Genomic DNA, 20,778 nt, shown 5'->3' with positions numbered 1-20,778 from the left:
ATGGATGTAAACATAATGTTCACCAGTAAATGTAAACAGTGATTAGAAGAATACATATTTTCCCAGACCTCTGGTGTAAGGTAAGCAGTGGGTAATCAATGACCTGACGCAACAGGATTCTCAAGAAAGCAAACAGTAAACCATCCCGCAGTGGGATGGAAACCTCACTTTGGGTTGTTTGCCAGGTACTCAAAGGTAAGCCTTTTTACCCCAAACTGTTTTCCTGCCTCACAAAACTGCCTTTCAGCTCTGAATCTCTGAAATAACACAAACTTAGTTCTACTGAAGCAATGTGGAGAATATGAAAAAGCAGGACAAAGACAAAGCTAATTTCATGACTGAGTTGTCCAGACTGATACGTTATGTTTCCAGAATACTGGAGCATGTGATCTGCATTTCAGATTTTTATTTTTAATTCATTTTTTATTTTACTGTGAAACTCTGGCATAGAGGTGACTTCTGCAGCTATATATATTAGCATTCCAGCACCTCCTCACACACCAAACTAGCCCTGGGATCAGGAGAGAAAAAAAGTACAGACTGGAGATTAAGAAAGCAAAACAGGCAGGAGGGTTGTTCAGCAATTCAGAACAAGCCAGCAACATAGACCACTTTAACTGCGCTACATTAAATAACAGAAATGAAGACTGTGGAAAGCTCTTAGGAAAAAAAGGAAAAAACGGAATTCACTGAGCTGAGATGGAACAAGGTTAAAGCTAATGATAGACAATCTGGATTGAAACAAAGGAAGAAGGAAATTATAGAAAAGTAGATGGGAAGAGAAATCAGGGGAAAAAACCCAAAGAATAATGAAGTGTGAAAAATGGCAGCATTAACTAGAGTGAAAAGGGCACCTTAGTGAAGAAAGATTAATATCTTTAAATGTATGATGCAAGAAATTAATTGAATTGACAGAGCTATTTAGAATCATGGACTAGAACCATAGAATAGTTTGGGTTGTAAGATTCCAAATTAATTTATTGCCTGAATACCTCTGACAGGAGTTTAATTAAAGCAGAATCTTTGAGGGGAGGGCTGGGTAGTGGAGGAGGTGTTCAACTTAGTTTCAAACTGTTTCTTAAGCTGCCTAAGTTTATGTCCAGCAATACTGTGGGTAACTAGGAAGCCAACAAAAACAATGATGTGCAGAGAACAGGAACCATCATCTCCCACATCTGCAATGTTCATTAGGTTTGTTTTCTGTAAAAGCCTCCCTGACTGGAATCCATCTTACCTGTGCTAGTAGTCCACTTAGCCTAAATTTATTAACTAGGCTTCTCCTATATTCTGTAGGAATATTTACCTGCAGTCGTTGGTCTCTTCAGTTGTTCTAAATATACACTGGGAAAAGAGGGAGAAGAAGCAGGCTTAATTTTCACAAATTAAAATGGACTTTGGGAAAAACCTTCTAAATATAAGTGTAGTAAAACTCTGCACTAGAAAACCTCCAGAGACTGCGGCATTTTTATTTCCAGTATTTTAAAAGAAGAACATGTTTGCAGAAACACTTTCTAGCACAGTTGCACTTGTTCCTGCCTTACACTTTAACTATTGCAGCACTAATAGTTAGATCAATTTTGTTCAGCCTTTTTCAAATTTAGACCCCCAAAATTTTCCAGAAGAGTTGTAGATCTCTTTGGAAATTCCATCACTATAGAATGCATATGATTTATGCAAGCCTGTTGACAACAGAAATAATGGAAGAATTATTGTATTAAATGAATTACAAAACTTTGTGTTTACAGTCTTCTACATTAAATCAAATAGAATAGTGCTGACAGTAGTTTTGGCAAGCAAAAATGAAGCAGAGTCAGTGCATTTCAGTTGCAGATCTTCCCCATCCAGTTTAGAACAATATTCAATTTTTCATACTAAAAGTTTACATGAATACATATTATCGATATTGTAACTACTTATTTGCCACCTCACAGTTTGTTCCTCTCTTTTTATGGACAGAAATGGCATTTAAGTTCACCATCACTGGATAATGGATGTACCCTTTTGTCTTCATTTAGCTTTTACACTGGAACATGAATTGAAATACAATGCAGAAGATACAATATGCAGTGATATCCCTCACTCATACAAGGGAAGCATTACTAAAGCTAATACTTCAGCACTAATTATTTTGCATTTAGCACTATCAAATACCAAATCTTCAGACAAAAGCTGTCAAGGGTTTACTTATAATCATTTTCACTAACTAGACAATCCTGAGTTAAAGCTTCTTTACAAACATCTTGAGCTTGTGATGAACACGGGAAGCAGTTACAGCCTTTCCTCGTCATTCTGATTTGAGGTCATCAAGCAGTGCAAGCATATCACAGCAGAAATTTAATAAAGCTTTCTTTTCCAGGTGATCTCACCATTCAAACTGAAAACAAAATTTGCATTTAAGGCACAATATGAACAACTGAATACGTACTTCATTTTGATAGCTGCCACTCAGTATAAAATAGTAAAGCTACAGGCTTTCTTCTCATTTTATTTCAGAGAGCTAAAAATACCTGGTAACTTTAACTCTTTTTAGAGTGAGGCCCAAGACACTTTATGCATTTGCCATGTTTCCTTAGCTGTGAGGGCTTCCCAGTGTAAACTGCATTACTTTAATCAATTAGAGGTAAAATACTCTACACTGATTACAAAAGATATGATGTATTCTACAAAAATAGCAGAGATGGACAGATGACCGTCCCGAATGGTCAAGCCCAAAGAAGTAATGAAAGTCTTCTTAGAGATGCCTGGAGATGAATTGCCTCTTCATATTTAGAAGTGTTTGGAACCGTGGCAATGGAATAACCACATGGCTGTGGTCACCAGTGAAAATTTGGAGAGAACTGCAAAAACAAAATGGGATATCAAGTTTCATCAGTCCCTACAATACCCGAGTGCTCTCTTTTAAAATATCCTCTAGAAATCCCCCCTCACCCCTCCCGAACTTTTTTCATGGCTGCAAATTTTTCTGATATTATTAAGTTCCTCTGGCATGTCAGCAGGACCGAAGAAATGCAAAAGTCACAAGCTAATTCATAAAAGCACATGGCTAAAATTGTTTTCATCTGTCATTTGCAGATGTTTAGATATGGCACTTAAATCTTTAGTGATCCCTGACCATGAAGGTTGAAAATCAATGAAAGATCTCCATCCTAAGTTTCTATGGCCACAAGTTTACAATTAAAAATTAAATGGGTAAACTTTAGCTTTTAAATGAGATTCATGGACCTGAGGCCACATGGCACTGACTGTCCTGCAACCTCTGGAACAGTTCTCCCTTGGAAAGAGTTGGAGTTGGTCAAAACAGAGCCATGAAATAAGAATAATCACTATCTGAGCTCACTCTGGCCACTCTTACTTTCTGCTACAAGCACATTCATCTGGAACAGTATTTATTTAGTCAAGGAGTGGGAATTAAATGAATTTGACATAAATAATTGCACCATTTTGATTTCATTGTCACCTATAAAGGATAACATCAACTACTGCATAGTTGGCAAGATGTGCTGTGCTCTTGGTCATGTACTAATAATCTGCTCTGCATGGGTGGTGCTTACTGACATTGAGTATTTGTATGATCTTTTGCCATTCATGCTGGGGGTAAAGATGCCTAACTGCTACTATCCTTAGCCAGTATTATTTGTATCCTACTCAAGAGCCCATAGCAATAGAACAGAATGCCGTCACAAGTTAATGGGTCTCTACTGCTAAATGGAAATGTCAATCTAAAAATAAATTGAAAGATGTTAATTTTTCAAGCAACATGGATCCTCTGACAGCATTTTATTACAGCAATGTTATTTACATTTCTTTCCCTGCTTACATGAGGAAAATATGGTTTAGAATGCTACCGCATTAAACAGCTGATTAGCTACATCCAACATTGTCTTTGCTTTCAATTTAAACATAAAAATGTAATCTATAAAATGACTGATATTAACATCACAATGAATACACACATGTATTTATATTTCATCTATCAGACTCCAAACTTCTCATGCAACTGTCACAGCATCACAGCTTGTACACAACAGCAGAGGACACTACGAGTTTAACTGTTCCCTCCAGCAGGAGGTCAAAAGACTGTAACCCCTTTTACAGGTATTCTGAGAAAGCACAGGTTCAAAAAGTGGTCAAGCAGGAAGAGCTGTGGCTCTGCCATGTCTCTACTATCTGGGCAGATACCCAAACTAAAGAAAGATGTGGTCAGTCTGCATGCATACATAAACAACTGCAAAGAAAGGTTCACTCATTGGAGATAAAAGGAGCAAACACATATACGTGTTTGTATTTGGAGCTCACTCTCTCCAGATCTACCTTAGCTAGTCAGTGTTCTTCCCTCTCTACTCACGATCTCTCCCTTATTTTAGCTGCTGGCTGTGGGTGTACAACACAGACACCATTCTCAGAACATGGGCTGGAATCCTCCTCTGTTTGGTTCAGGGCACTGAGTTGTCAACCCAGATGTTCTGGATTTCCTCCTTATCATGCAGGAAGCCATAAAGACAATACAGAAAAAAAATACTCTCATATGGAATTCACAGGTTTAGCAAAAAAAAAAAAACAAACCCTAAACCAAATTTGAGTTACGAATCTGGTCCCATACACAAAACTGTGCAGTTGTTAGGACCAGTCTCTTCTACTGCAACAGCAGTCCCCTTTGTTTCAGTAGCATTTTCCCTGTGATATGGTTCTATGTCAGGCATATTAAAGCAGCATGCCACATTACCTGGATTTAATTTTAATGCTTTCTGAAGAATTACCAACTGAAGATCGGTAACTTACAAGCAGACAACATCCAAAGGTATCTGAATAAACTCCACAGAGGGGAACCTCGCTTCTCTGGAAGTCACTAACCTGAACAGGTCAGTCAGCCCAATGATGACTGCTTCTACTGAATTAGTAGCAGCTGTAAGAATATGTGCTTAACATAACTATGTGGCAGTGTCAGTAACCTGAAGAGTCAGGTAAAGCAATGAATCAAGGACAAGAAATCAGCACACTTTTGTGAGAGCTTTGAAATAGCTCTTTGGCCTAGCTCTATGGAATCAAAATGCCCCAAGAAAACTAAATTAGCAGCAGACACATTTGAGTGGCTACAAGAACCATTGAAACCACCCTTGCACAGCAACCTGCAGATGGTATTTGCTTCATCTGAGTAGTCTGTACTGTATGTTCGCAGAATTCTCTGTTCATTCCCCAAGACAGACAGTGAACAACCTCACTGCCTTCTTCATTGGCTTGTAGTATTTGCCCAACAGTTAGTTTTGAAACAGGCTTAAAAATTATTTTGCGCCAGGACACAAAATCAAGTCTACATTATCAAAAGATAGGATAATCGATGATACTTCTGACCTCGTTTTGGTAAGCCAGCAGGAAACGGGTGCTGCACTTCTCTTTACCATAATGCAAAGCTTCTCTTTACCATAGGCAGAGGCAAACTATCAGGGAAAACAACGAACAACTCTGTATGCAATTAATTTGAATAGAAAACAATTAACATTTGCTCCTTTTCAACTCCTGTAATTAGACCTCAAGTCATATGTAATACCCAGGAAACAGATCTAAATCTTTTAAAGCAGCACTCATGAAGAACTGATAAAATGGCTGAAACCTGCAGAAGGCTCAAGGGACACATTAGAGCAACCTTCCAGTACCTAAAGGAGGCCTACAAGAAAACCGGAATGGGACTCTACAAGGACATGTAGGGATAGGACAACTGAAAGAAGGTAGATTTAGATTAGACATTAAGGAATTCTTCACTATGAGGTGATGCAGAGGAACAGGCTGCCCAAGTTGTGGGTACCCCATCCCTGGAAGTGTTCAAGGCAGGTTGGACAGGTGTTTGAGCAACCTGGTCCAGTGGAAGGTGTCCCTGCGCACGGCAGAGGGGTTGGAACTAGATGATCTTTCAGGTCCCTTGCAACCTAGACCACTCTGTGATTCTTTTTCAGGAGAAAAAGTTGGTTAGCACAGTGCTTGTGGATATTCTGAGTCTGATCATACCACTTCTACCTTGGTGAGAAGTCCCTTCAGGCAAACACTTCCAAAATAACTTGTATAACAGGGATGCATGACAGGGCCCTTAAGATTAGCCCTGACTTTCGCTCTGCCTTGAAAAAGAAGTGGGACAACAATGTTATTGTCCAGAAAGACTCACAAAGACTCCGTATAGTTTTATAGTTTCTCTATTTTTAAAGGAATTTGCCATTATTACTGAAATTCAGCCACAACTCACCACTCCATACTCCACCGCAGCTCTTAATTCTGATTAACTAGTGAAGGTATCAAGGTCCTGCTTCCTCTAGAAAGTGTGAAAGCAAGGTAATGTACATACACATGTATTTAAGGTCTCCATAAACCAAGCTTGGTGCAGAAGAAGCATTTCCATTTCTATAGTCTGCAAAAGACATAGCAGTAAGTTTGGCACACAGTAAAAACTAACAGCACTCTGGCAAAGCTAGCACACAATCCGACGTATTACAAACTGCTTTAGAGAAAACGGACACAAAAAGCAGTTCAAAGTAATGCCTGATGTTTATAAAGCATTAGGAGCATGAATCAATATTAATACTGAGCTATTTCTGATCATCCATAGCAAGAATGTTCACTCGATCTGGATGATGTGCTTCAGAGGTACATTTCCCTCGCATTTACTGTCTTATCAATAGCCCAGTTCTGTAGTTGAATTTCTAAGATGTTTGTGATAGCAAACAGATTAGTCCACAGCTACTAAAATCTTGTGGCTTTAGCGATGAGAAGACATTCCTTGTGAGCCTGTAATTGCACAATTATCACATTCCACAGGTAAGAGAAAACCTATTTCCACCCCCCACACCCCCCGCCTTTTTGCTTCTTTTTAAAACTTTTCACCAGACAGCAATGAACCTTTATCACAACTGAATTTTCAGAAGATAAATACGTTGTACTTTTGAGCTGGCACTTTACCTTTAAAACAGAATTCCACAGGGAAAAATCCTGAACCTTTTTTAATGCCCAGACTGTCCCTGACTTACTTCTTGTCAAATTTCAGGAGCAGTGAAAGGGATTGTGGATAGCCATTTTCTCACTCACATCACAAAGACTACTTTCAAGGCCTATAAATAGGACTTAACTGTAAGACAAACTTTATCCATTGTTCAAAATCAGAGTGATCTTCTCCATTGAAATGATCAAAAGCCTCTGAGGTTGGTACAGTTCTTACACACAACACCTGGTATTGCTCATCAGTGAAAGACCCTGACAGTTCCCTGACTCAGCTTCAGGATTTTCTTCATAGTAATAAATAGGAACACCTGCACCTGGTCCTTCTATTAGTGGCTATTTGAATGCATTCCAAACTCTTTAAAACCTGATTTCCAGGCATTTAACCTCCACAGGAAGATAAAGGGATCAATTCTATACTCTGAGAAAGTGAAGAAGAATCTTTTGTTTTCTTTATTGGTACACGAATTTTATTCTTTCTTTGTAGACAGAACTAATTTTAACCTGACAAAGCTTTCTGTAAAGAACAATAAACCTTTCCCCACATTCCCACCAAGGCTGCTGTAAAAAGAAAACAAAAAAAAACAAAAAACCCAGAGCATTTAACTAATTATATTACATTTAAAAGCAGGTCTGTTTTCATACAAACAAGTTCTTGTAATCTGGGTTTTTAACAAGTCCTTGGCAGCTTCATACCATGAGCTAAACTTTAAGATCAAACAACAGCGAGTAGGTAGTACAGTACTACAATATGTAATATTGATGACAGGGGGAAGTGCCTGTTAGGGAAGGTATTCACAAAGGTTAACATTAGCCTTTGCAGGCTAATACCTCAGTGGCTTTCTCTATGCAGTAAAGACAGGCTCCTGCAGAGGATGATTCAGAACTGAAGATTCATTTAGCTACTCTGAATCTCTCTCTGGAGGACTCCCACTTCCATTAACTTCAAAAATAGTTTGCAGAGATTAGCCACCAAAAGACCACGCTAGCCTTTGTAAATACTCCCCAGTATTCACCTGCCATCAGTAGGAACAGTGGCTGAAACTCACTACCGAGATGTACAGTCAGGTATACTGTATTTAAATCTGAACATTATGTATTGCACAAGGACTGAATTTTATCCAGCTGGAGCTTACAGCTCCTGCCAGAATCACTGAAACACAGCGCTGCTAGGATGACTGCAGGATTGTTTTTTCCACTGCCCCATTAAAGTGCTCGGTTTGATAGCCACCCACATGCTGCCGTACAAAGGACTGCTGCAACCGCAGCACCTTCTGAATCCAGTAACACTGCAATCATATTGTCACAGATCCTCACTTGATCCAACTGCTCACTGTATCACTGGAGAAGCAGTGGGAGCTGGGTTTTCAACATTAACTTAACCATGAAAAAGAAAAATTTTTAACTTTTGCATCCTACTGTCAACCATTTTTCTGCTTATTATTTCGTAGAAACAAGAGAGGAAAATGCTCTTTTAATCTCATAGAACAAAGTTAGATTTTGTGACTTGGGAGCACAAGCAAAAAAGCCGTACTACTGACAGAATTATTAGCAGAACCATTTCCTAACTCCTCCAGTTCTTTCGTACTTCATCAGATCAATGTACTCCCATCGCTGAAAAAAATGCCATGGTATCTTCAAATTCTAACAAATAATTGATTTGAGAAAAATAAGACTTATGTAACATTGTATAAACCAAAAGAATTATTGCAGGTTTTAAAAAGTTTTGGTGGAACATTTAGCATTTAATGGTTCTCCCAAAATTAGTTCACAGGATACCTTTGTAATTAAACCCACCATCCTTTTGCAAACATAAAATACAGAAAAAAGACCCTTTAAATTGACTTCAGCAAAGGTGTGATAATCACAAACAAAGGAAGCCTTTAATTTAACACCAGTCAAATTATAACCATAGCCAAAGACAAGATAAACTCCAGGTAGAGCTGACTTGTAAAGTACACTTTGAAGTTTTGTTAAGACAAGCCAGTACAGCACTTTTCACCATATGGTGACAACTCCTAAGCCCTAAGAAGGTTGGTTCTAAACTTAATTTTTTTTCCCATATAACCATGTCAAACATAACAAAATGAGCTTGCAAATGTCAAATCAACTTGCAAACATCTGCTAAGTACATTGTAGCACTGAAATTAAGCCTCTTTACCAAACAGAAAAGTTATGTTCAGATTTTAGACCACATGGTGACAAAGTTGTAATGAACAGATAAAGAGCTACAAGCACCACTTATTGTTCCAAATAAATACTTTGCATGTTACATACACTACTTGCAATGCACTATGTCAAACACTTTATGCCCTTATTACAGTAACAGTGTAAGAAATGTTAGCCACCACCTGAAATTAATTTTACATAACTCTCTTTCACATAAGCATCAGAGCACCTTAAGCTCCAAAATGCATCTAACCACGATGGTCCTTTGAAAGAAACTGCACCTCTAGACAAAGAAAAGAAAAAAAAAAAAAGGCTGTGTTTGTTATATTCCAATATCAGATGTTTTTCATGCATTCAGTGAAGCGATATGCAGCCAAAATTTACAAGCAATTAATTTGGCTCACTCTAATTATATCATGGCACTAGATTAATAGAAACTATGTCCTCTGCCCCTTAAGGGCAGTTTTCTGTAGAATTCTGCAAAATGAGTGTCTTCTGGCTTGAAATGAATCTCACAGCATGTTGGTTAGAAGGTTAAAGGGCAGAGTTTTTAATTATTATTATTAATTAAGAATATGAGAGAGAACAAAGTTCACTTTTTTTTCATACAATTGTTTATTAAAATAAAAATACAGAATTTTACAATTCATTTTAAGAGATGGAAAATGTTTACAGTCATATATCACTTTCAAAAGAGTCTTCCTCTATATGCTCCATTTACCTCCACTTAGAAGGGCATTTTGTACTTCTGTACTACCTGACACATTATCTGAAAATCTTTCTAGAGTATGATTATTGCACAGAACAGTTGTATTTGTGACAATACTTTCTTAACCAAGCACTACATTGCCCACTGTTCTTTCTGTTAAACCCAATAGGAAAGGAAAAAATGCAATAATGTAAGATTCTGCCAAATATATTAATCACAAAGTAGATTACGAGTTCAAGGAAAGCAACATCTTCTCTAATTAAATTACACAACTGATAGTTTACCCCTGGCAATTTATAAACAAGAAACACATAATCCGACACAGACATTTCAGTGAATTCTACACTGTTTCCCATGTAACACGCAACAATAAAACCAGACTTTTCAAAAGAACCAGTATCAGTTTACTGAAAAAGGAATGACATATTTGACCAGTTCCTACACATTCTCAAATTATGCTGCAATCCTTCTCAGCTGATGGCACTTCCTGTGAGATTAGGTCCATAAATTCTCTGAAATTACATTTAACTTTACAATACGTCAAACGAAGTTTTTACATGGAAAAACCTCTGTTTTCTCCTTTATCTAACATCTGCAGCAACTAAATCCTACAAAGACTTTGGACCATTTGGCAGTTATTTACTTACTTGAGTAGTGAACCCCTGAAATTTCCTTTCTATTTGAGCTTAATTCTTGAACCATGTGAAAACTGTTCCTGTAAACATGGAAAGTAAGTTTAGGGGAAAAAAAAAAAAGGCAAATACAAAGTTTTAGCACTCAGTAGGAATAATCTCTTTGTAACGAAATTGTAACTCAGTTCCCTCTTCCACAAAGTAGGCTCAACGCTATCCAATATTTTAAATATCTATTGATTGTGCCTGTGTGTTTACCCTTGTGGTGTCAGTAACACCTCTAAAGAAATCCAGCTTGCTTTCAGGAACGCAACATGCAATCATCCCATTTTTCAACTAGTCCAGGAAGAATCCGTGCACGAGTCAATATATTTTAACAAGAAAATGAAACCTTATCTCTATTTAAAAAAAAATAATCAAATCCTGGGGAGTCATTTTTACTAGCTTTATAAAAGGCCAATTCATTAGTTGCATTTTGGAGTTCCAAAATAAATAGACCTTCGCTGCATGGCAATGTCACTTATTCCAAAGCTTTCAGGAGATGTTAAGAACTCCCCACTCGATCTCTGGGAATAATCCGTAGATCTGAACCATGCTTTAGAAATACATTTCCTAAACAAACAAAACAAACAGAATGTGTTACCAACCAACAAAATAAAATGTTACCTAAACAAGCATACACATTTAAGGGATAATAATGTTAGGCCTGTGTTTAACATGTTTGCACTAATTCCTCTAATATACCAGAAATATAGTCTTTTATGTTCCCATGGAACTTCATCTTATCTCTCTTACTCCAAACAGCTCTTATTTTTAAATAAAAATACCAGTCCCAAAGTCATCTAATAGGACATGAAAGCTATGGTCTTTCAAATGTTGCCGTTGCATACTTGAATGTGTAATTTCACTTAAATGTCATAATAATTTTAACACCAAGAAATGCTTTACTTGTCCATAATCACTTTTTTTTATCTTGTGTTCATTCATGCATATATTTACTTTTAATTCTCTCCTCAGTTCAGTACTTATATGTGTCTGACTTCAGAACCTTAGCTGTACCCTTCTTTTAGGAAGGCTCTCCACACATCGAAGAGTAAGTCAGTCTCATTTTAGCATAAAAACATCTTAAACATTATATTTATTACTGTATAGTCCTAGTCATGATAGTCTTTTCAAGAGGACATAGCATGAAACGTAGAAGTTTCTAATACTTAGACGTCTAGGATATTTTTTGCATGTGTGCAGGATTGTCATTTAGGTTGCTATTTTCTTCTATTAAATGTAACATTAGAAAATGAAACCACATTACTAAAAGTGATGTATTATTTAATTGCTGTATGGAACTTACTTTTTTTTAAAGTCATACTGCTACTGCACAAAACAGATGATACGTAATTCTACAATATCGGGTTTTAATAATATATACCTATTCTTACTCATCTTTGTGTTGACTTGTAAAAGCACAATAACTGTATTTCGCTTCAGGCGCCACATGTCAGGGACGTAGACTGCTCTCTTAAAACAGTATTTAACATTTGTTCAAGTTATTACTCTATTGCAACAAAGCTACCTTTTTTCAAACTTCACTTTTCTGGCATGTGGATCAGGATAAAAACTATTCTAGTTATTCAACATCACAAATGTCAGAAAAATCAGTTCAAAAGAATGTTATCAGAAGACATTCTGGTTTTAGAGACCTGTCAAGATGACATACTGAAGAGATCTCTAAAACCCACTGTACATGAATCTGTCACACCAGCAAAACAAAGAACTAAGCTTACTAATACAGGTTAGAAGTATCTGTATTGCAAGGGCCATCGTAAAACTCCTAACACTTAAAGCAGGCCACAGCTGCATCTCATGCAGACAACAGTTCATTCCAACTCTCAGACTGTTTCCATCATTAATATCACAGTGGTTTTATGAAACACTATTCCCTAAAGAATACAGGATTTAAAACTGAAATCATTACAGGAATTAAGTACTAAGCCTAGTTTTTTCAGCTTTCATTTCACCTACTCCACAGACTCATGTAGGGAGAATGAAAATCATACCTGAGGGGTACTTTTATTCAGAAAGGTGCAGAAATAGTGGAACAGTACAAAATCTCTGAAATCCCCAAGGATTGCTAAGATTTTATTCTTAGATCATCTTATTTTGGGAAGTTTATGAAGACTAAAGCAACTGTTCAATCTTCAGGAGCTTTAATATAGGAAAAAAAAAGTACGTTTTACCGTACCAAGTTTCTGAAATACCAATTAATAAGACTGAACAAAAGGTTATATTTAAATTATATGTGTCTACTTGTAAACGGAAGAGTGATTCTGGACTGGGTCTTGGTTTTGCTGTAAGTTACTGGGGGGGTGTTGTTTGGGGTTGGTTTTTTTTTTTCCCCTGTGTAAGGGCAACATCACACAGCACTGTCAGGGCAACGGTACCTTCTATGTTAAAAAAAAACCCATGTGCAATCCATGTACCTAATCTTATATCTGCAGATAAGATCACAACTGTAATGAAAAATTTTGAATCTTTTCATTTATCTGATTCTTGATTATGAGATGCTGTCTTACAATTCTACTGAATAATTCCTCAATATTTAGAAGAACTTAGGAGAGATAAAGTAAATCCATGAGAGATGTGAATGCAGTATGCACAGCTGCAAGCATGATGAACTGCCATATGGATGTTTTCATCCAGGAGTCATGTAGTCCTAAATACATGTACCTTGCAGTATTAAGCTACAACTAATTTGAACTACATAATACGACATGAAAGTATACTTTTGAGACAGAGAAACAGTGGAAGTATACCTTAACTTAAGCAACTGACTTTACCCATTTTGCCATGTATTCTTGAGTGGTCACGTGAAAAATTGGCTTTACATGTGGGTGATGATCTAGTAGAGAAACTAGATTATTACTTTCATTATCTGTTTTTAATATATTTGGTCATGAGATCATGACAAGGACAGCATCAGCTGAGGAGTCTACCTTAGGCAGCATACCTGTCAAACCATAATCCAGGAGTCCTAACGGAAGGACAGAAAGGACAGAAACCTCCAGTGGAGCAGAAAGCCAAAAACTTGCTTGATCTTCATTTTCAAATGTTGTGGATGCAATCACAGACCCCAGAAATGGGTCACAACACTTAAATGGTTTCTTTTGCAATTCTAAGAAATTCCCCAAACTAACATCAAGCAACTGCTCTTCTAACCACCAGATACTTTTATGTGCTCTGAAAGGATTTACTTTATACTATTTGACTTACATAGCTAAATATGCTGATAATACCTTACTTTCTGAGATGCTGTAGAGATTTCACGCAAAAAAAAACAGAGAAGCAGTATGTCTCCAGCAACTGGGTTCCACAAGCACCAAAGCCATTATTATTGTTTCTTAGTAAAAAAAATTATGAACATTTCTTCCCTTCAAAGATATTCCACTCCACTGTTAACATTGTCTCAATGGGCTGAGAGTACTGTAACCATTTCCAAATTAATTTAAAAGTATAGCTTTTTTAACAATAAGTCCAAAGAAGCCTGGTTCCAGACAACAGACCATTATTAGTACAATTCAACATCTGGACTATGTTTCCATGTATTACAGGAAGTAATGGGGAAAAAATTTACACTTTTCTGTGACAGAGAAACTCTCACAGGAAGCCTCTGCAGCTGAAAGCAGAGGTTTCTCACATGGAATCCCTTTTTGAGACTAAGAGGGCTATAGCCAAGAAGATCCTCTCTTCTTGAGAACGTGCTTTCCAAAGCACCTAAAGTTCCTGCTCTAAATGCAAGTATTACTTTTTAAACATACCCCATGAGAAGTGCTGCTAAAATAGCGAATACTGCTCAACTAGGTATCACGGGGAAAAATAATACAGCTATTAGTTGTTATTTCAGTAGCATGTAATACAGTATTGCTCTTTTTAACTGCACAATAAATAGCTGAGCTCTGAAGATCAGAAGTACCTAATTTTTTCACAGAATTAAATACACAAATGCTGAAGAATAGCTCTGTGGGTTTTACCTTTTACATACTACACTGACTGTAGTTTCCAACTACTGAGTAATGCTTCTCTCATTTAAGCAATCAAAACTTAAAATATAAATCAACCCCAAGTGCTATGCATTAGTTTAAAGGAAATATAACTGAGCTTTTTAATACTAGGCTTCATAAATAATAACTTACCTGCTGTCTGCGCTGGGTTTATTCCTATGCCATCTAGAAGATGAAAGAGACATATTATGACTAAACTTAGAGCTCAAAAAATATAATATACCAACAAGATGTAGTTATTACATCAGGTCTTCATGCAGCTATTTCCTATAACCAGAAATAGTCTCATCACACAAGCTAACAAGAAGCATTCAGCATACGTATTTGGACAAAACCAAATTAATTATATTAGTTGGTTTAATACCTTTACACCATGCATAAGCAATTTTAATAATGCTGTAATATTATTAAATTCAATTTGCAGTCTGTAGAGGTTGTGAAAGAAAAGACACTTTTGCTCTCATCAATACCCCTTAAATGAAACAACAAGAAAAACCCTATTAAAAAATAAAAAAATAAAAAATAAAATATATAAAAACTATATTCTTACCATTTGTTATAATGGCACTTGTTGCTGCAGGAACTTTGAACTAAAGGAAGTAGAGTAGGACAAAATTACATGAAACATAGTTAAAGAAAATATATAGGGAATATTCAAATCAACTATATTTTTAGCTGGTTCAGGTACAACAAAATTATGGGAAAATATTTCCCTCAGATTTATAGATAAAGCAAAATAAAGGTTTAAAGTCAAAAATGATTAGACACCTCAATACAGAATGTGAAATTTGCAGGACTAAAAACCTAATTAAATCCAACTAGTATTAGTCTTTGGATACAATATAAAAGTCAAGCATCCACCAAGTTGAGAAATTAGTTCTTATTGTACTAAATAAAGGAATACCTAAAGCACGTATGGAAATGAACTTCAAAACAAACGCCTAACAGGAATTAAAATAGAATTAGCTTGAGTTAATCTTGGTTAATTTTGAGCTATTTCCTAGCTTTCTCTCTGGCTGTACTGGGAGCTCTCCAACTGCACTACTGGAACAGAAGAGTTCATTTCAGGATTTGCTTACAAAGGAAGCACTTACAGCACTGCATAAGATCTGCCTTCCTCCTCAGATTTCTCACACCTCCACAGCAACTCACCTTCATGCACATCATATGCAGTCAGTTTTAGAACATGAAAAGCCCTACTCAGGTAGGGTAGCATCACATATAGACTTCAAACTACCTCAGAAGGTCTGAACTGAGATGGGGAAGCCAAAAATAATTATTTCTTAGAGGGACGAGGCAGGGCCAGAGAAAAATCCAGCACTATGTAATGTAATGTGGCTGGACCACACAGGACAGAAAAGGTTGGGTGGATACAAGTCAATCAGTGCTACTTGGTTGGTTTAAGGACCAAAGGTTGTTCCTCGTGCTTCCTTTACTTGGCACAGTGAACAACTCTTAAGGTAAAAGACTGGTGTCTCAGCAACCACAGAATCATAGAAAGGGTTTGGGCTGGAAAGGACCTTAGATTATCTAGTCCTCGCTAACACGCGCACGGACACCTTGCTACTAGACTGGGTTGCTCAAGGCCCTGTCCAACCTGGCATTGAACACTGACAGGGATGGAACATTCGTAACTTATTTGGGCAGCATGCTCCAGTGCCTCAGAATCCTCACAGTAAAGCAGACGAGCAAGCATCAGGGAAATCACCTCACAAAGCACTTCCTCTTCTTCTCTACATTGTGTAAAAAAAGGGTAAGCTAACTATGATTGCTAACAATGAGTATTTCCACGGAAGAACTGCAGAACTTTTCCATTTGCCTCAAACAAGTCACTTCAGCGCAGCAGTTCCTTTCAGCAGCATTCTTTCAACAGCATTCACTAGTTTTGCTTTCCCTATTTTCTGATTGCTCAACTTAAGATTTCCAGGTTTGATTTGCAGAAACACCATGCACTGACAGCAACAGCTAAAGCCCACAGAAACCATGCCTGAATATAGTATTTAGTTATTAATATTAAAAAGTCTTTTTTCATCTCCAGACACAAAATTAGCAGATATTAACTTATTTTCCTCTAGCCTTTTACCCGTAGCGGGTAAATCATGTCACGTTCTCATCTTGTAGCGTGACATGAAAGCAGGAGTTTCTGCAAAACATGTTAGGTATCATCTCCATCTCCAAATCAAAAAGTAAAGGACTAAACCACAAAAAAACCCTGAAGAAGCACAAAATACATGTTTAAGTTATTTTTCAACAAGCAGATTTCCACTGCTAGTAAGTGATACCATCAATCTTTCATCCCAAGTCACCTGATAAAACCCAAACAGGTAACTTTTAGAACGTTAAGTGCCTCTCCTCATTCTGCGCCTCTTATTAGACACAACAATGCAATGAATCATTCACAGTAGAATGGACATCTACTAATTTTGTGTCATTTTGCTTCTCAGTAGCAGAATCTACCTGATGGTGATACACCAAGTATATATGAGAACTGTGTGGCAACCGGTTTGTGAAGCACTAGTTAATTTTATTGCTTCGTACTGTATAGTGTTAGAATATAATAAAACATTTTATTACCTTAGCCCAAAACACTGGGCCAAATAGCAATAGCTGTCAGCTATACAGTCAGCACTTAAATATCATCACAAATATAATACAGAAAGGGAAATTACCACTGGAAATAATTACACATAATTTGGTGCGATATGGTTCGCTACTTAAATCAAAAATCCTTCCTGTGGTTGCTAAGTGTATGTATCCCATGCTGAAAACACACAAGCTTTCTCAGATACAAAGTCAAATGGATACTCAAGTAGCGAAGTTCTGTATTCAGTAGGCAATCCCTGGCTTACTTTGAAATCAAATTCCAGCCTCAAACTCACCCTTTAAAGAGATTGTTTGCTTTAAAAACCTTATAAATTGATAACTGAGGCTGTCACACAACTTATTTTCTCCAATACTAGGAAATATATTTATTGATATCTACAGCCAAACTATAAGGAAAAAGTGACAATCGCATGCCACTCACTTCTTATAATGATGATAAAAAATCCTCTACAGTAACAAGCTCATCTCTTTCTTGCACAATGAATAGCAGATAAGTGCATTAAACCATAGAATTTTAGTACCAGTCTACCAAGAGTAATATTAAAATAACAAAATAGTTTCAAAAAAACCCATGCTTATGAAAGAATAAACAACTTTGTAAATGGAAATAGATTACTATTTTAGTAATGATTCCACAAAGTTAAGAGAGTTTTTTTATAAGTATCAGGCAAATGTGCACCTGAGATATGTACCAAGTGGCTTTAACAGATGAAGGAAAAAACCTGATAAGATACCACACATTGTAAATGAGAACACTAGCGCTGTCACAATAAACTGTGACAGTTGTGGAAAGAACCATAAATAGAGAAAAACTGAAGACAGCAGTGTTTCCAGTACTCTATATCTCATTTACATTTTTATATATAGCCTGTAAGACAAACGAGAAAATAAAAACTAAGGAAAGAGCTAAATTTGCATTATCCAAATTATCACTGCCAAATGCATCTACTGAGAAGGGCTGACACTGCTATAAATGACAGACTTCCCAAGACCTCTCCATGTTTAATGATAGTGGATACTCAAAATACATCAACTAAAATAATGGTTTGCTAAATGTGAACATTTAAGTAATTCTCTAAATCAATTTCACAGAGGACCCTATAACTTGTGAAACCACTATAGTACTTGAACTCACTGTGGTTCCATGAGTAGGTAAAGATACCAAGTTTGATGGCAACCCTCCCACCAAAAGTGGCCCCTCAGTCTTGTTATCTCCAACCACTCAGTCCTGCTTCACCCTTCCCTGGTCCTTCATACTAGGTCTCTATATATGGGTTGTGTGGGCACAGCTGCATTAGTTCAGATAAAAATAACTGGGAAAAAAAAAAAAAAATTGAAACCAGTAACTATCTTTAACAGCATCCATTATTCTTTATATTGTTCTGTTCAAGTAGTCATAAAATAAACAATCCACAACCTCCTCCCACAAGCTGTGCTTCCAATTAGAACTTCTGTCACATGTTGGTGTAACACCAACAACATAAGGACAATCAAGACATGGAGTCTATTATCTTTTCTAATTATTTATTCTATTACAATTCTAATGCTTGAACAAATTCCACCCCCCCAAAAAAAAACCCATCATGCTTTTGAGCCCCTTATTTTACTGTTTTAACACCGAGATGAACAGATGCTAATACTTGTACATTTAATCTGAAACAAACAGGATGCATCTCTTCAAATACATTACATAGGCCAATTTAGTCACCTATTAGTTTTGGATTCTATGTAACAGATCAAACATAGAAATCAAACACCACATTATCCTCATCTTAGTCACTGGTGTCTGTTCTTTTAATCTAGGCAATATGACTAATGTCAATACCTTCTATGATCAAAACCTGTATGTCTTCCAAAATTAGAGATTACTGGAACCAAATGCAAGAGGAGTTTAAGAATTTCTTGAATAATCCTAAAGAATTTTATGTATATTCTACATAAGCAATTTAAAATATTAAATATTCAATAGTAGTGTTTTTTAATTATGTTCATGTTCACAATGTTTTATGTTACTGAAATAAAATTAACTGCAAAGAACAGCAAGCACATCAATACCTGCTCTTAAAGTGTAAATTGTGCAAGAATTGCTTACTAACTTCTGAAAGCTCTGACAAGCTACTCTGACACAAGTAAAGCCTGTGTCTGTGCATATCTAACAAGAGCATTCTTTGTGCTGAATTAACCATTTTATTTTACAATTAAATAGCTTTTGCTTTCAGGAATATTCAGAAGGTTAAAAAACATCATCATCATCACTGTCTACTTACTTCTTCCGCCGCAAACTTCAAGACAGCTGTGAAAGGTGTACTTTCAGGCACACTTAACCTAAAATTACAATGTAAATAAACGTATGACTGCTGAGACAAACTAAAAAGCAATTTCATTTCACTTTAAGCAGCGGCAATACCCTTACCACAGGTGTGCATTTACTGTTTAAGGCCTAGATCAAAGCCTAAAAAGACATCTATAGCAGCAGACCAAAGCAAACCAGCCCCAGGAGGTGAGTTAACTACGGCAAACCACCTCTCGGCTCACACGGAGGAAGTAAAACGCCTTTTCCTCTCGTGCGGAAGCCATGGAAGGGTGACCAGCAAACTATACGGCCCAGGAGCGCCTGTGCGCGCTGCCGCCGGCTTCCACAGCCACCTCGCCTCTCGCAGCAGGGCCGCAGCACCTGCCTGACCCCGGCCCGCCGCACCACTCACACTTTGTACGGCAGCCGCGGGTCCGAGGTGAGCGTCACTTTAAAGGTAACTTTCGACCTGGGAAGAGTGAGGAGAAAGTTCCGGTTTAGGGCGGGAAGGGAAAGTAAGGAGCAAAAGGGATAGCGGGCACCAAGCTCACTCACATGATGCTCTCACCGCCACCGCTCCCCACCGACACGTCAACAGCCGCCTGAGAGGGCCTTCTGTCCCTTCCGTCTCCTGAGCTGCCCGTAGCGCCGCCTGAATTCAAAGGAAACTGAACCTGCCCCGCCGACCGCTACTAGGGAGAGATCGGCGATGTTGTGTCTCGACGCCCCACCGTCACGGGAAAGGGAGAGGCTGAGGGATGTGCGAAGGGCACCGGAGAACAGCGTTGAGGATTTCTAACAAGGCAGTGACAATGGCTGTCGTGCGGTCGATTTAGGACCGAAGTTTTAGATACAGCGTTTCCGTAGACGTCTGAAGTGGCGCCTGGGCGGTCCCTTAGCGGCAGTGGGCCGGGTTGCGTACCCTCTGCCGGGGCGACCGGGTCCGAGGGCTTGGCAGGCTGCGTGCCCCGGCCCGGTCACGGCGGGGGGGGATACAGCAGGTTGCGGCCAGCGGCCATCGCCCATCGCACGTGGCTGTCGGGGTCTACAGAGATCCCTTCTTCCGAGCAACAAGGGATTGCTGGATTTAAGTCTGTGTTGTATATAACTGCAGGTTTATGTGTGTATATATATATATATGTTTATATATATATGTGTAATGCGTGGGGAGGAGGTCGTTCGTTGTTAGGTTTGTTTACCTGAGGCTGTGTGTCCTCAAACCGAAATGTTCTGCAGGTGCTTGTTGAAGTTACGCAAGGGAAGATGGATGTAAAAGCACAGATTGCCACCCTCTTAATACTCAGTATTGTTCACATCTTCCATGCAATAGGGAAGCTG

General features: G+C 37.8%; 1 protein-coding gene across 1 annotated transcript; it reads right to left on the bottom strand.

Annotated features, from left to right (window-relative positions):
• Positions 1-10,839: 10,839 nt before the first annotated feature.
• Positions 10,840-20,466, bottom strand: UFM1 (ubiquitin fold modifier 1). Its single transcript, XM_057400016.1, has 7 exons — positions 20,295-20,466; positions 19,996-20,092; positions 19,853-19,909; positions 19,415-19,472; positions 15,094-15,133; positions 14,676-14,708; positions 10,840-11,100 (listed from the first exon to the last, which is right to left on the bottom strand). The coding sequence occupies exons 1-7, from the start codon at positions 20,464-20,466 to the stop codon at positions 11,033-11,035; spliced, it is 525 nt and encodes a 174-aa protein (XP_057255999.1). The 3' UTR covers positions 10,840-11,032.
• Between the last annotated feature and the right edge of the window lie 312 nt (positions 20,467-20,778).

The sequence above is a fragment of the Pezoporus wallicus genome, unplaced genomic scaffold, assembly GCF_028554395.1.
Source record: "Pezoporus wallicus isolate ANWC-B61680 ecotype Strahan unplaced genomic scaffold, APGP_CSIRO_Pwel_v1 scaffold_7383, whole genome shotgun sequence".
NCBI classification, from domain to species: Eukaryota; Metazoa; Chordata; class Aves; order Psittaciformes; family Psittacidae; genus Pezoporus; species Pezoporus wallicus.
Note: the sequence above shows the minus strand (reverse complement) of the source record. Positions and strands in the feature narration are given on the sequence as shown.